Here is a 13,220-nt window from a genome sequence, read left to right on the forward strand (position 1 = left end):
GATCTGCCCTACTGGGACTCCAGCTCTTCAGAGGTGGGGGCAGAACTGTATTTTCTGAATTTTCAATTTATGTTCTTTCAGGCATGTGTGCTAGACTCCTGGAGCCTGGCTAGGGGTCTGAGATGCACGGGAAGCAACAGCAGCAGCAGCTGCTCATTTAATAAGGTCTCATTTAATAACAGCAGAAGACCTGGATGGCAGCACCAAGGCTATGAATTAAATCAGCTGCCAAAACAATGCCCTCTCCTCCCACTCCCTTGGCAAAGGCACCTGCACTCAACAGCCTACTGAGCACCAAACGCCAACAGTGGGCTTGCAGGAGAGAGAGGCATAGGCGTGGACGGGAATGAGGTCTATATGGAGTGAAACGGAGCAAGCTTCCCGGGCAGCTGCTCCGAAGAGCCGTCACAGCATGGAGCTTCAGGCCACGGTGGTAACGCAGGGGCGGGCCGCGCGCGCGTCTCACAAGCAGCGATCTGGTGCTGAAAGAACAGAGGCCAGCAGCTGCAAAAAAGCTCCTCAGAAGTCAGCCTCCACCCACCACTATTAGGCTTATGCTCAAGCCAGTGTCCCTAAGGCAGGCCAATGCATCTGCCCCGCGGATGGCTGTAATCAAACCCCCTGGCAATCAAGGAGAGTGACCAGTGTCCAAGTGGCAGCGCAGCCCCTAAGCAATTTCCATGGTCCAAATGGAGCAGCAGAGAGGCCAGGACAGGGCACATCACACCTGTTACTCACCCTTGGGCACTCTGAACATGGCTCTGCTCACTGCAGAAGAGGTCCTGTCTCCTCAGGCAGGTACATCCGCTGACCGACTTGCCTTGGACTCCTGCCAGCCCTGCAGAGCCAACACAACAAACCAGCAAAGCCAGCGTGGCTCTCAGAGGGCAGGCTGGGTTGGCACGGCTGCAGTTGGCACCTCTGCCCTGGCATCACCTTCACTCTGCTAGCAGGGGGCTCCGGGAGGCAGCTCAGCCTGTTCAGACAGAACTGCATGCTGCAAGGTGATTTTTGAAAACAAGAGTTCTGGGTGCTGAAGTTAAAAATGTGGTTCCTGCCACTGATAACATGCTAGTCACCTGGCTTGACCCATTTCTGGGAGGTGCTCAGATGGGGAGGTCTGAGAACATTAGCTAATTCTGGCTTGCATAAGGAATGGGACAGCTTTAAAATGTTCTCTATTATTTATCTTACCAAAACTCGGTGGCGCGACCCCATTTGGACGCTGTGTGATCATCCCATTTTAGAGGACAGTGCAGAACTAGTGGGGAACAGAGAATGATCAAGGCCTGGAAAACTCTCAAATGAAGATACCAAAAAACCAAAAACAAAAAACCCAGATTGTAACCTTGGAGGAGACAAGATAAACGTCTGTAAAACAGTGACAGGTCCCGGAGAAGGTGCGCCTGTTCTTTCTGCCTCCTAACACAAGAACAAAGACCTTCCATTGAATTACAAGGTGGCGCATTCAAAACCGACAAGGAAATAATTTTTCACACAACGTGTAATTAAACTGTGAAACTCATTAACCACAGGAAACCACTGAGGCTAAGAACTTAAGATTCAAAAAGGGACTGGACATATATGGGAATTAACCAAAAAAAACCAATACATGTGGGCAGGATATTAAACCTTGGCTTCAGAGTTTAGAGACCAGGTTGAGACCTGAGGAGGAGAGGAGATTATTCCACCTCTGCTATTAGGGGCTCTCACACCTCTCTCTGAAGCAGCTGATGCTGGTGGCTGGGCTAGATGGGGCTCAGTTCTGATCCAGTCTGGCAAATCCTATGTTCCTAGAGGAGCCTGCATCCAGGGCAGATGTGTAGAGAGATGAAAGAAGAGGGCAAGGTTTAACTTAACACCCATATGAATTTATTCAATCCAGAGTCCATAGTAGAGTGCAATGATGAGAAATGGGACCTGTTCGGATAATCAGCTCTCTTTATGAAACAGAGACACAACTCTGAGAAACTCCTTAATGTCCTAAACACCTGCACAATGGAACGGCGCTCACAATGATTACTGGATGAGTTTGACTTTAAACACAGAGATACGGGGGTTCTCTCCCATGGATACAGCACATCACATGAATGTCACCAAATTCTCAATCCCTCCCCGCCCCAAAGTTACTGGAATAGAAAATAAAAAGCTTTGGAGCCAGAGGACCATAGCAGCTTCCCCGCTTCGCTTTCTGGCCAGGATCCAAGGGGGAGAGTGGAAAGTTAGGCTTTGTTTAAAAATTAAAGTTAGAGCAGGTTAGTCCTTTTTCTTGTCCTCTGCTGTTTTCTCCGTCTGTGCCCCAGGGGAGCCATCGGCCACATCCTCCGCTACTGGTGCAGGGGACCCATCAGCCAGGCCCTCCTTTATCACCCCCTGGGTGCTCGTCGCCTCCCCATCGGGTAGCAGTGCAGGGGCACAGTCTGCTGGGGTGGTACCTTGTGTTAGCTGAGGGACTTGGCCCTCCCCGCTTATCCCAAACTCGTTGACGCGTGTCAGATCCACCCGGTAGATCCAGCGCTGATAGAGGTAAATGAAGAAGACGACATCTGTGGGAGGAGAGCAGAGCGAGCGTAAACAGCAGGCAAACCCCAGGCCAGATGCACCCCTCTGAACTGCCCAGTTCTCGGTCCCCCGTGGCCTATAAGTGCCTCGTGAGCTGCTTGGCAAGAGACCCCCAGGCACGAGTGACAGCATAGCTCAGCTGCAGCCCACAAGGGAGTTGCTGAGGCCCTGGGGCAGAGGAGGAAGAAAGCTCTCTCTTCTCATCCTGCATGGGGAACTCACAGGCCAGCCCATGGAGCCATCACTGGACTCCTGGAAGGCTCAGTGGGAGAAGGGCCATGCAGCTGCAATCAGCCGAAAGAAGTGGGGTCTTGAGTGCTGGGTTCAGACACTGGTAGGGTCCCAGCTAAGCCTGGGTGATCCCCACACTAGCTGGGGAGACACACGGACATGCTACACCCCCATCCCCAAGTAGCACGGCATGCTCCAAGCCTGTACGACACATTTGTAAAGGAGACGCGTTGCCATCCTTACAGACAATGGCAGGGGATGGGAGGCTGGCACTGAGCCCCTTACCATCTCGGAGGCAGCCTATCCTGTACATCATGGGCATTTTGATCACAAAGGCAAAGAGGTCATCGATGAAGGTGTTGAGCGCTTTGTAGGTGAGCATCCTCCAGGGCAGGTGGGCCACTGACTTCAGTTTGTAGTTTATGAACAGCTGCGGCGTCATCGTAATAAAACCTGGGGGGAAATGGGGAGAAATCAGGCCGCGGGCCTCTAGGCTAACTCCGGCCAGTGTGCGTCTGGGACAGGCTGGATGCCAACAGAGCTGGCCCGGGCCATGGAGTTACATCCTGGCAGAAATGAGGGCAAACCCTGTGCACAGCAGCTCTGCCATAAAGCAGGCCCCAATCGCTACGGAGTTCACCACACTCAGAGTCCCAAGAATAAACAGCTGAGGCAGAGGCAGGGAGGAGAGACCTTCTCCGCTATCTGAAATGGCAGAGTCACGTTTTTAGCAGCGAAGCCAATCAGCCACCGAACAAGCTACTGAAGGATGGGGTGCATTCCTCATGACTTGAGCCCAGGCTGATGTGCGCTAGTCCAACTGCAAGCTGCTGGGCTGGACAGGATTCTCTGACCTGTGCTGGGCAGGTGATCAGACTGGATGAGCAGAGTGGTTCCTTATGGCCTTAAAATCTATTAAACACAAGGCGGCTGCTCAAAACAGCAGGCACGGCAAGGAAGAAGGCTCCTGAGCCCGTAGTGGTGAGATTACATGAAGGGCCCGAGGCAGCCAATGCTACGAGCAGAACAGTGGGAGGCAGAGAGGAGGAGAGAGGCAGGCAGCCACAAGCCCACTGAAATCTGAAAGGAACAGGGAACAGTAGCTTTGGGAGGCTGGTCAGCAGCAAAGCAAGTGAAAATAAAGGGAGTTTGGTTTTCAATGCAGGTCGGGTGTTCTGTGGGTAAATTGCAACACGTTAGCTAAGGGAGGTCATGGCAGCCTTGCAGAGATCAGGAGACTGCAGGTCAGGATGGACTGATTTAAATCACCTATCAGGAAACCTTGATTTAAATCACTGATTTTAATCTTGCTTTGCATTGGCACTGTTTAGTTCTTTTCCTAAAGAACGTTCAATTCTCACTGGCTGGTAACAATTAAAACATGCTGATTTGCAACTAACCTATACAGCCTTTACATTCCATTGGTGTTTCTATTGGCTAGCCTGGAGGATACACTGTATCTACACACATTTTAACCAGTTATTTGGCTTAACATACATTGATTCAGATTCTTAATAAAAGATTCTACATTTAGTCTTAACCAGGGGTTTTGCCAGCATAGCTTTGCTGGCTAGAGAATGTGAGAGTTTCCCCACACTCCTAAGGAACAGAGCTCTGCCGGCAAAACTTTGCAGTGTAGACTAAGCCTATGTGAGGAAGACACACTGCAAGCTTGGAAACAGCTTCTATGATCACAGCCTGCTTGGATTCCATCAGTTCATTTAGGCAGAAGAGGTTCCACCCGAGTTCAAACTAGCAAGGCTGGACTTTGACCTACACAGAAAAGGGAGTTGCCCAGCAATTCACCAGCACACACTGGCAACGCACGGGGATACCGCAGGAAACAGAACCTCTCTGAAACAGAAGCTGATGATTAACAGAGTCTGAAGTTGCTACAGTAGCTCCCCCAAGAGCAGGGAGTATGGCCAGAAACAGACTACAACTGTTACTAAGTGAGGGACAGTGAAACCTAGTCACTGCAGGCGAAGCCCATGGGGAATGTCAATACCCAGAGTCTGAAAGGAGATTGGAGGTGCCTACACAATACCGCAGGGCATGCTTCAAAGTTGGGGTTAGGAGACAGGAACAAAGAAACAAGAAGACTGCAATCATCTGCTCTGGATTGTGAGAAAGAGCACGAGAGAGAAATGAGAACATAGAACATAAGAAGGGCCATACTGAGTCAGACCAAAGGTCCATCTAGCCCAGTATCCAGTCTTCTGACAGTGGCCAATGCCAGGTACTCCAGAGGGAATGAACAGAACAGGTAATCATCAACTGATCCATCCCATTGCCCATTCCCAACTTCTGGCAAACAGAGGTGAGGGACACCATCCGTGCCCACCCTGGCTAATAGCCCTTGATAGACCTATCCTCCATGAATGTATCTAGTTCTTCTTTGAGTTTTTATACTCTCAGCCTTCACAACATCCTCTGGCAAAGAGTTCCACAGGTTGACTGCATTGTGTGAAGAAATATTTTTTTGTTTGTTTGAAACCTGCTGCCTATTAATTTCATTTGGTGACCCCCCGCTAGTTCTTGCGTTACAAGGAATAAATAACACTTCTTTATTTGCAGTCTCCACACCTATCATGATTTTATAGATCTCTATCATATCCCCCTTAATCGTTTCTTTTCCAAGCTGAAAACTCCCAGTCTTATTAATCTTGCCTCATGTGGAAGCTGTTCCATACCCCTAATTTTTGTTGCCCTTTTCTGAACACCTTTTCTAATTCCAATTAATCTTTTTTGAGATGGGGCGACCACATCTGCACGCAGTATTCAAGATATGGGTGTACCATGGATTTATATAGAGGCAATATGATATTTTCTGTCTTATCATCTATCCCTTTCTTAATGACTCCCAAACAGCTGATGTGAAGCCAGGCCCTTTGTATGCGATATCAGGAGCTGGAGGGCTCCTTACTGGTAAGTGCAACTCAGTATCTCTTCTCCCTGCTGAAAGCTCATCCTAATTCCAGCCAGACACACATGACCAGCCTCTAACGCGTGCAGAGCACTATCCACGGCCTCCCCCGAGTGCGGGTGGACCCCGAAGCTGGGCACGAGAGGCCGGGAGGGGGTCAGGAGGCCTCGGACAGGGCCCAGTGACTCCAGCAAACTCAGGCATCCAGAACGCTGCCTTGTGGGTGCTACTCACCGAACGTCAGAAGGAAGCCATAGAGCATGCTCAGGACCCACGAGTACCAGCCCTTGTGCTCCATGTACAGCAAGCTGTACACAGCGTAGCAGCCGAGCAAGGGGAAGAGAATCCACGAGAGATACCGGAATGCCATCTGGGGAGGCAATATTCAAAGGTGACCGGTCAGCTAGGAGCCACACAGAATCCTGCTCAGGATCGGGGGGGAGGGTACGTGTGTGCGTGCGCGTGTGCAGGGGCCCACTAGTCACAGACCCACCTCTTTGCAGGCCTGCTGGATCTCAAGCCCTGGCTTCACAGGGGAGACTCTTGTTAGAAGGGGGTTTCTGAACAGTGCTTGGGGTCACAAGGTGCTGGACACATCCCATCTCACTCACTCGCTAGCGCATCACAGCAGGGCTGGAAGCAGGGTCTCAATCCTTTTTCCCCTTCTGCCACCACAGCCACCAAGGAGTGAGCGTGCTCCATGCCCCTTGAACAGCTGTCGCTCCACCTCTCAAAGATGAGGGGTTGGGGGTGGTAGAGCTACCAGGGGTTCTCAAACTGGGGGTCCCGACCCCTCAGGGGGTCACAAGGTAACCACTGACAGCCCTTAGCCCCCATTAAATTACGCACCCCCCATTTTTTATGAGGGGGGGGAAATCACATTCAGAGGCTTGCTGTGTGAAAGGGGTCACCAATACAAGAAGTTTGAAAGCCACTGAGCTACTCTCATACACCGCCACCCTGGCTCTGGGGATCAGACCAGCAGAGTGGCCAAGAGACGCATCTTGGGGATCCTTTAGCAGTTCATGACTATGACGATTTGCTGAGATTCCCGGCTGCGTGAGGGTGGGACTGCACCACCACACACGTGGCTTAATGACAACTATGCCTCAGCACCTGCAGCCATGCCGGAAGGAAAAGACTGAAGGGTGTAACTTGGGGCAGCAGGGCCTAGTGCGGGCACTGGGCCACACACTGAGCTGATGGAGGGGATACCGTGGCTGCAGACAGGCACATGGAGGGCATGCGTCACTCAAGCAGCTGCCAGGGGTCAGAGGTGAGATAGACCCAGGGGAGTAGCAAACTGGACACATGAAAACCCACGCGTCCATCCAGCAGAGAGGAGAGGAGAGGAGAGGAGAGAACAGAACAGAACTCAGGGCAAACAAGCCAACAACTAGAACGTGCTGTGGGTTCAGCTCTCTTGCAGGGCCCAGTGTAGCCCAGCTTAGCAAGGGAGCTGCTGTCCTGCTGGGAGAGCAGCAGCTTCCCAAGGAATAAGCTCGAAGGGATGACCAGGGTACCTCTCCTCTTCCAGGAGCAGGATCCTAATGCAGGGTATACCTGGGTCCCCTTTCCCCGGTCAAGAGCTCCCATGTCCAGTGGCGTAGGAATCTAACCCACACTACCCCCGCCTCCCAGAGGGATCCTACCACGCGCTGAAGGAAATCCCCTGCCAGGCATTGGACTTACATCATCGTAGACTTTGGTAGACGATTCTATATATGTTGATTTGTCTTTGAAGGTTAAACGTGGAAAAATCCCAGCGACTTTGTTGTCTCGATCCACCTGTTTATTGACAAGAGCAGAAGTTACAGGGGAGGCAGTACATAATAAAGGCCCCAAAGGGGCTCCTCCTGAGAAGGCAGCCTAGCTAGGGGTGTGGATCTCACACTCTAGCTTTCTGCTTACTCTGGCAAGGTGGAGAATTGGGTCTTCTACACAGGGCACCCCTTCTGTCTAGTGCGTATGCGGCCCACAATGGGCCGCAGGGGCCAGGGCAACAGCAGCCCTGGACCCCTGACCCCGTGGGGCCTGCGCGGCTGCCCTGGACCCCAACCCTGCGCGGCTGCCCTGGACCCTGGACTCCCACCACATGGGGTGGGCCGGCAGCCCTGCCCCCTCCCCACAAGGCAGCGGGAAACCCAGCGGACCCTGGGCATATGGACCGGGCTTTAGCACACAGCTGTGGGCTAATTGGGCCGCCTGCAGGCTGAGAACCACTGGTCTAGTGCAACAAGCCATGTGCTTACCCTGACATCCATGACTTTTGTGATTTTCCAGAGGTCTATGAGGAGCCCGATGAAGACGCTGACTTGAACCACAAAGTTAGTTTCATTGTCCAGGATGTAGAGAAGGACCACAAGTGACTGAAATACCCCGAAGAACACAGAGCGGACGGAGAGCCCCTCCAGAGACTGCCTGCTGTTCCAGAACTGGATATCTAGGGGCCAGAGAGAAGAGCATAGAGGGAGAAATTCCTGAGCATAGGGGCCCCTTCAGAGGCAGCCAGAGCCCCACTGCAGGGAGGAGTTTCCAGCTTTCTCCTCTACCTTATGAAAGGAGCAGAGCACAGGTCTACTTGCTAATGCCTTTCACCTCCATGAGTGGGAGTGACTTGCGTTTCCCAGCTGTATGGAGAAGAAAATGGCCAGGCCAGCTCTGTGGGCCATGAAGGTGGTTCAGAAGAACCTGGCCAGAAACCCATCCACTGTTAGCAGCAGACTGACTTTGCCCTCTCCATTATGTTGTGGATACAGACTCTCCTGTGGCCAGTAGGTGTGTGGCTAGTATGTGATCATGGGGTCATTATACAGACTGAACTCCCAGCAGCGTCAGAGGCATGAAGCTTGCTGCCCACAGACTTTGTAAGGGAAGCACTTGAAGTTTGCAAGCCCCCACAACAGCTGAGGAGAGAGTTGTGAAACTGGTGGTTGGCAGAATGGAGAGAGTGCTCCTCCTGCCCTAAAGCACATGGGGGGGGGGGAGACGGCAAGGAGCAGAGTGCAGAGAGTTAGGGAAGGTAGCAGAGGGACAGGCCAGCTGAGTCACCCCTGTGGGGCCTCAGCAATTTATCACTGGAGAGCCTGGGCCCAAGTGAAAACAACTATGTTTTCCATTTAGTCACATCCATGATCTTCACCTGTCCCAGACGTTCTTCCTCTTACATTCACATTGCCCCCCCAACAGGGGCACTGAACAACTCTGCAAGGCCAACGCAGACCCAGGTTAAAAACCCTTCCTATGAGAAGGGCTGGAGCCAAAAGAGGAGATCTTCACTGCACTGCAGAACTTACCATTTTTGAAGGCAAGAAACTCAAATATGCTGTGAACTATGGAAACGACAATGGTCAAAGCCAGCAGATATGGATTGGTCTCCAAAAGAGCAACCTGGAAAAGAAAAAGATGTGAAGGGCCTATCCTGCCCCTCCAGCCAGGCCCCACCCAAAGGGACCCAGAGAAGGCAATCTAGACAGAACTGAGGGTTTCAGGTGGACAAACAGGAGCCAGAACATGTGTGGAAAAATAACCCAACCCAGAGATGCTTTAGTAGGAACAACTGGGGGGAAGCAGAAATGCCAACAGATTTCAGAGTCACAGGAAACAGGAAGTTAGATTACATCTAAGTGTGTGGGGGGTACTGTGGATACTCTCCCAGGGACTGAGCAAAGCCCGCTGTGTCTGGCTTTCACTCCAGCCACTGTAATGGAGCGAGGAGAGGCCCTAAGACTGTGACAGCTCAGAATAAAACTGCAGTGAGTGGCACAATCAAACCATTATTTCCTGCACTAGTCTCAGAACTTATTTCTGTAAGAAGGGATACAGCATTAATAGGATTAATTTCTAAACTAAAGTGAAAAGCTTTTAAAATAAACTATGCACTTACATCAAAAGGTACACATGTAATTTTAATTTAAGCCTTTTGTAAAACCATGTATACTGAACAATATGTCTCCTGAAAACACTGTTAAAGAGACCAGCGCTGCCCTGGTTCCTCATGCCCTTCCAGAATGCCCTTCCTGACACTCGGACACTGCTAGATTAGGAAACGCAGATCCCTGCCCCCTCGGGGAAAGCACAGTACCCGTCTCAGACCTCACCAACTGGCTGCAAATACTGCCCAGATTAACAGTGCTGTCCAGAGCGCAGGGAGATTCTATACGAGCAGCAGTGCTGATCTGAACCCCAGCTGGGCACAGAGGAAGTGGTGGGCTTTGTTAGGGAGGGCTGAGGTCCTGCTACAGGCCCAGATTCTGCTGCCAGCCTCACAAAGAAAGAGCTAAGGGATCACTTTCCATCCCAATTGACCTGTGTTTTTCCAGTGATGGAGTTTGGGGGATGACACCCCACATTAACGGCAATGCCCCAGGCAGCTGTTGACAGAGGGGGGGATGGGTTGCAGTGGCAGTTAGAGCCACATACAGCCATCAGTTCAACTCTGAGCACGAGTCAGAACCAACCAGCCAAGCACCTGACAGAGAATGCTCGGTGCCACCTCAGAGGTCTGGCCACCCCCACAATGTCCTACCTTCAGCTATGGCCAGCTCTGATGCTTCAAAGGAGATAAAGCCCTCCCAGAATACATTGGGGCAGGGGAATAAATCTGTCTGACCCCTGGCTGGCGGCCAACTGAAACCCTGAAGGTTGAACTTTAGGGACATAGGACATAACCCCCCAGGTTGCTGAGCCCTGCCCCCACCATCCCAAGCAACCCCATCAGACATTTGCTCTCAAATTTGTTCAGCTTTCTCCAGCAACTCTGAACCTCACCCCTCTGATGTTTAGAAACCTTCTTCTAATTACCAGCCTGAATTTGTTCCTGGCCAGTTTATATCTACTTGTTCTTGTGCCAACACTGTCCTTTAGCTTAAAGAGCTCATCACTCTCTCTGTGTTTACCTCCTTGCTGTATTTACAAGGAGCAATCACATCGCCTCTCAGCCTTCTTTTTTACTAGGCTAACAAACCAAGCTCTTCTGGTCTCCTCTCAGAAGGCAGGCCCTGCATTCCCCTGAGCAGCCTGGTAGCTCTTCTCGGCACCTGTTCCAGGTTGAATTAATCTTTCTTGACCATGGATGACCAGAATTGCACACAGCCTTCCAAGTGAGGTCTAAACAATACCTTGTACAATGGCATTAGTACCTCTCTGGATGTACTGGAAATGCCTCGCCTATTATCCTAGCATCGCATTTGCCTTTTTCACAGCCACGTCACACTGGTTGGTGGCTCAGCCATCCAGCAATGAACTCACACATCCAAGTCTCTCTGCACCCTAACTGATGAACCCCCAGCTTGTAGCACAGATTCTTATTATTAGATGATAAGTGCATGACCTTGCACTTAGTATTATTGAATTTCATCCCATTTCTGTCACTCTAGTCTTCAAGGTCATCCCACTGCCAGCTCCCCAGAGCCCCACTGTTCTAACAGCTGGGGGAGTCCCGGCCTGTCTTGAGCTAGGAAGACAAGATCCAAGAGTAAGTCCTGTGATGGTTGACACCATTTCTACAGAGCACTCGTCACAGCAGAACAGCGCTGACTACACTGGCCTCCGTTTCCTTGGCAATAATATCCTGGGGCCTGTCCTGTTGTACCCAGTCACAGGAGACACTGATACAGCTTAAGGCTGAAGCCCTTCATGTGTCCCAAGCTGAGTTCACCCCACCACACCGGAAGCACTGGCTGAGAACAGGAGCACTCAAAGCTGCCCTGTCCAGGCAAGGAGTGCTCAAAGAAACATCTCTCAGTCCTTGCAGAGGCCAGTTCACGACTGGGCCTGTGCATACTTGGAGCACTTCCTGAAGCCATGGAGTGGCCGATTCTCTATCCCAGAAGAAGAAAGGCGGGTGTTGGGCAGAGAAGGCAGGAATCAAAGCAGGAAGCCAAGGGGACCTGGGCAAGCCCACCAGTTGCAGGGCCAGAAGGGAAGGGCTGGATCTTCCAGATGTATGCAGAATACAGCAGCACGATCCAGACGCTGCTGGGATTTGACAGAAAAAGGAAATTGAAAGGGATCCCAGATGGTGGTGATGTGTGGGCCAGAGAAGGATCAGGAGGGGATAGGCCATTTGGGAATGTTCTGAAAATTGCCTGAACGACTTAGGGGCCTAAGATGCATTTTCAAAAGTGACTTTGCCATTTGGTGTTCAGGCTCCTAAGTCACTTAGTCTTTTGAAACTCTTATCCCAGCAGTTCGGGTTTGGCTATGTTAAAATTAAGCTGACAGCATGAAATGAGGAGCTATTGGAAAGTCAAGCCAAGACGGGGCTGGATGGAGGGGGACAGGCCAGGAGTGGAGAGGTACATTTGGGTGTCATCCACACAGGAACAGCAGTTGAAGCTCTGCAAGTGGGTTAGAAAGGGTGGAGAGGTGCGAGCCGAGGACAGAGGCCTGTGGTACCTCCGTGGAAAGTGGAAGAGAGAGGGACCCACCAAAAACAAAGCTGGAGAAAACCCCCCAGAGGAGATTTGTCAAGGCTGTCTAACCTTTACAGAATCCTGCTCCTCATCCGATTGCTCGTACAAGTCCTCTCCCAGGAAGTTCCACGGGGACTTGGTGCTCTGTGCGGCATAGAGCTGCCAGCGCCACAGCGAGAGTGGGCAGAAGGAGAGGCGGAAAGGTAGCCGCTCCACTGTCTCGTTGATGGGGAAGTAATCCTTCTGCAGGTTCCAGTAATCGTTGAAGTAGAGGATGGGGTAGTAGTCACCACTGACCGCATCGAACTTCACATCTGCAGCAATGGGAGAGAGCGCAGAGACAGGCCTGAGAGAGCAAACAGGGATGGGATAGCACAAAGAAAGCTACCTTCACTCACTAAGACAGACAATGGAGACCCACCTCATCCTGCAGCTACAAAAATCATCCTAGACCAGCACCAACAGAAACCCCAGACCAGCAACTGCTTCTGTACAGCTGGCTGCACATGGAGCCTGAGCCTCCCGGCCTTCCCTCGGGAGAAAGAGGCCAGCTCCTGCAGCACACAGGGCACTAAGTGACGGCCAGAGTGCCAAGGAGGGGGTCTTGCTTTGCCACAGAGGGACGGGAGAGTATAGCACCTCTCTCTCGGTGCCCAGAGCTCAAACCCATTCCCTCTGTATATTACTGACCAAGCTCAGACTCGGGTATTGAAAGCAGTCTGACAGCATCCAATTAACGCCCTCTGGAAACCAGGCCACGTGCAGAATTCCAGTATATCAAACTGGCTTCCAGGAAGTTTATGGTGCCAGCTATTGTCTTTTAAAGAGCGATTGTGATTTCAATCTCAAGCTGATGGATAGTGCCGGTCTAACAACCCTGGAGACGGATGTTTGTTTAGCCACAGAACGGCATGGGGAGCAGCAGGGAAAGTCTGCCACATACCATCCTTCCCTGATAGCGTAACAGAGTCCTTACTTAGGGGCCACCTGGTGAGAGTTTACGCTCCATGACCCATTCGGTCCTGGGTTGCCACTGAGACAGGCAACACGGACCCAATTACAAGGGTGAATTGGTTGGGGTTTTT

General features: G+C 51.5%; 1 protein-coding gene across 2 annotated transcripts in view; it reads right to left on the minus strand.

Annotated features, from left to right (window-relative positions):
• Positions 1-1,849: 1,849 nt before the first annotated feature.
• Positions 1,850-13,220, minus strand: part of CLPTM1 (CLPTM1 regulator of GABA type A receptor forward trafficking) — a 39,917-nt gene continuing 28,546 nt past the window's right edge. For both annotated transcript variants that reach the window (XM_044988440.1, XM_044988441.1), the window contains exons 8-14: positions 12,205-12,449; positions 9,016-9,109; positions 7,972-8,162; positions 7,412-7,507; positions 5,954-6,089; positions 3,079-3,246; positions 1,850-2,546 (exon numbers count right to left, since the gene is read on the minus strand). In XM_044988440.1, coding sequence (XP_044844375.1) covers positions 2,257-2,546; positions 3,079-3,246; positions 5,954-6,089; positions 7,412-7,507; positions 7,972-8,162; positions 9,016-9,109; positions 12,205-12,449 — 1,220 coding nt within the window. In that variant the 3' untranslated portion in view covers positions 1,850-2,256. The remainder of the gene's footprint in view (positions 2,547-3,078; positions 3,247-5,953; positions 6,090-7,411; positions 7,508-7,971; positions 8,163-9,015; positions 9,110-12,204; positions 12,450-13,220) is intronic.

The sequence above is a fragment of the Mauremys mutica genome, chromosome 15, assembly GCF_020497125.1.
Source record: "Mauremys mutica isolate MM-2020 ecotype Southern chromosome 15, ASM2049712v1, whole genome shotgun sequence".
Taxonomy (NCBI): Eukaryota; Metazoa; Chordata; order Testudines; family Geoemydidae; genus Mauremys; species Mauremys mutica.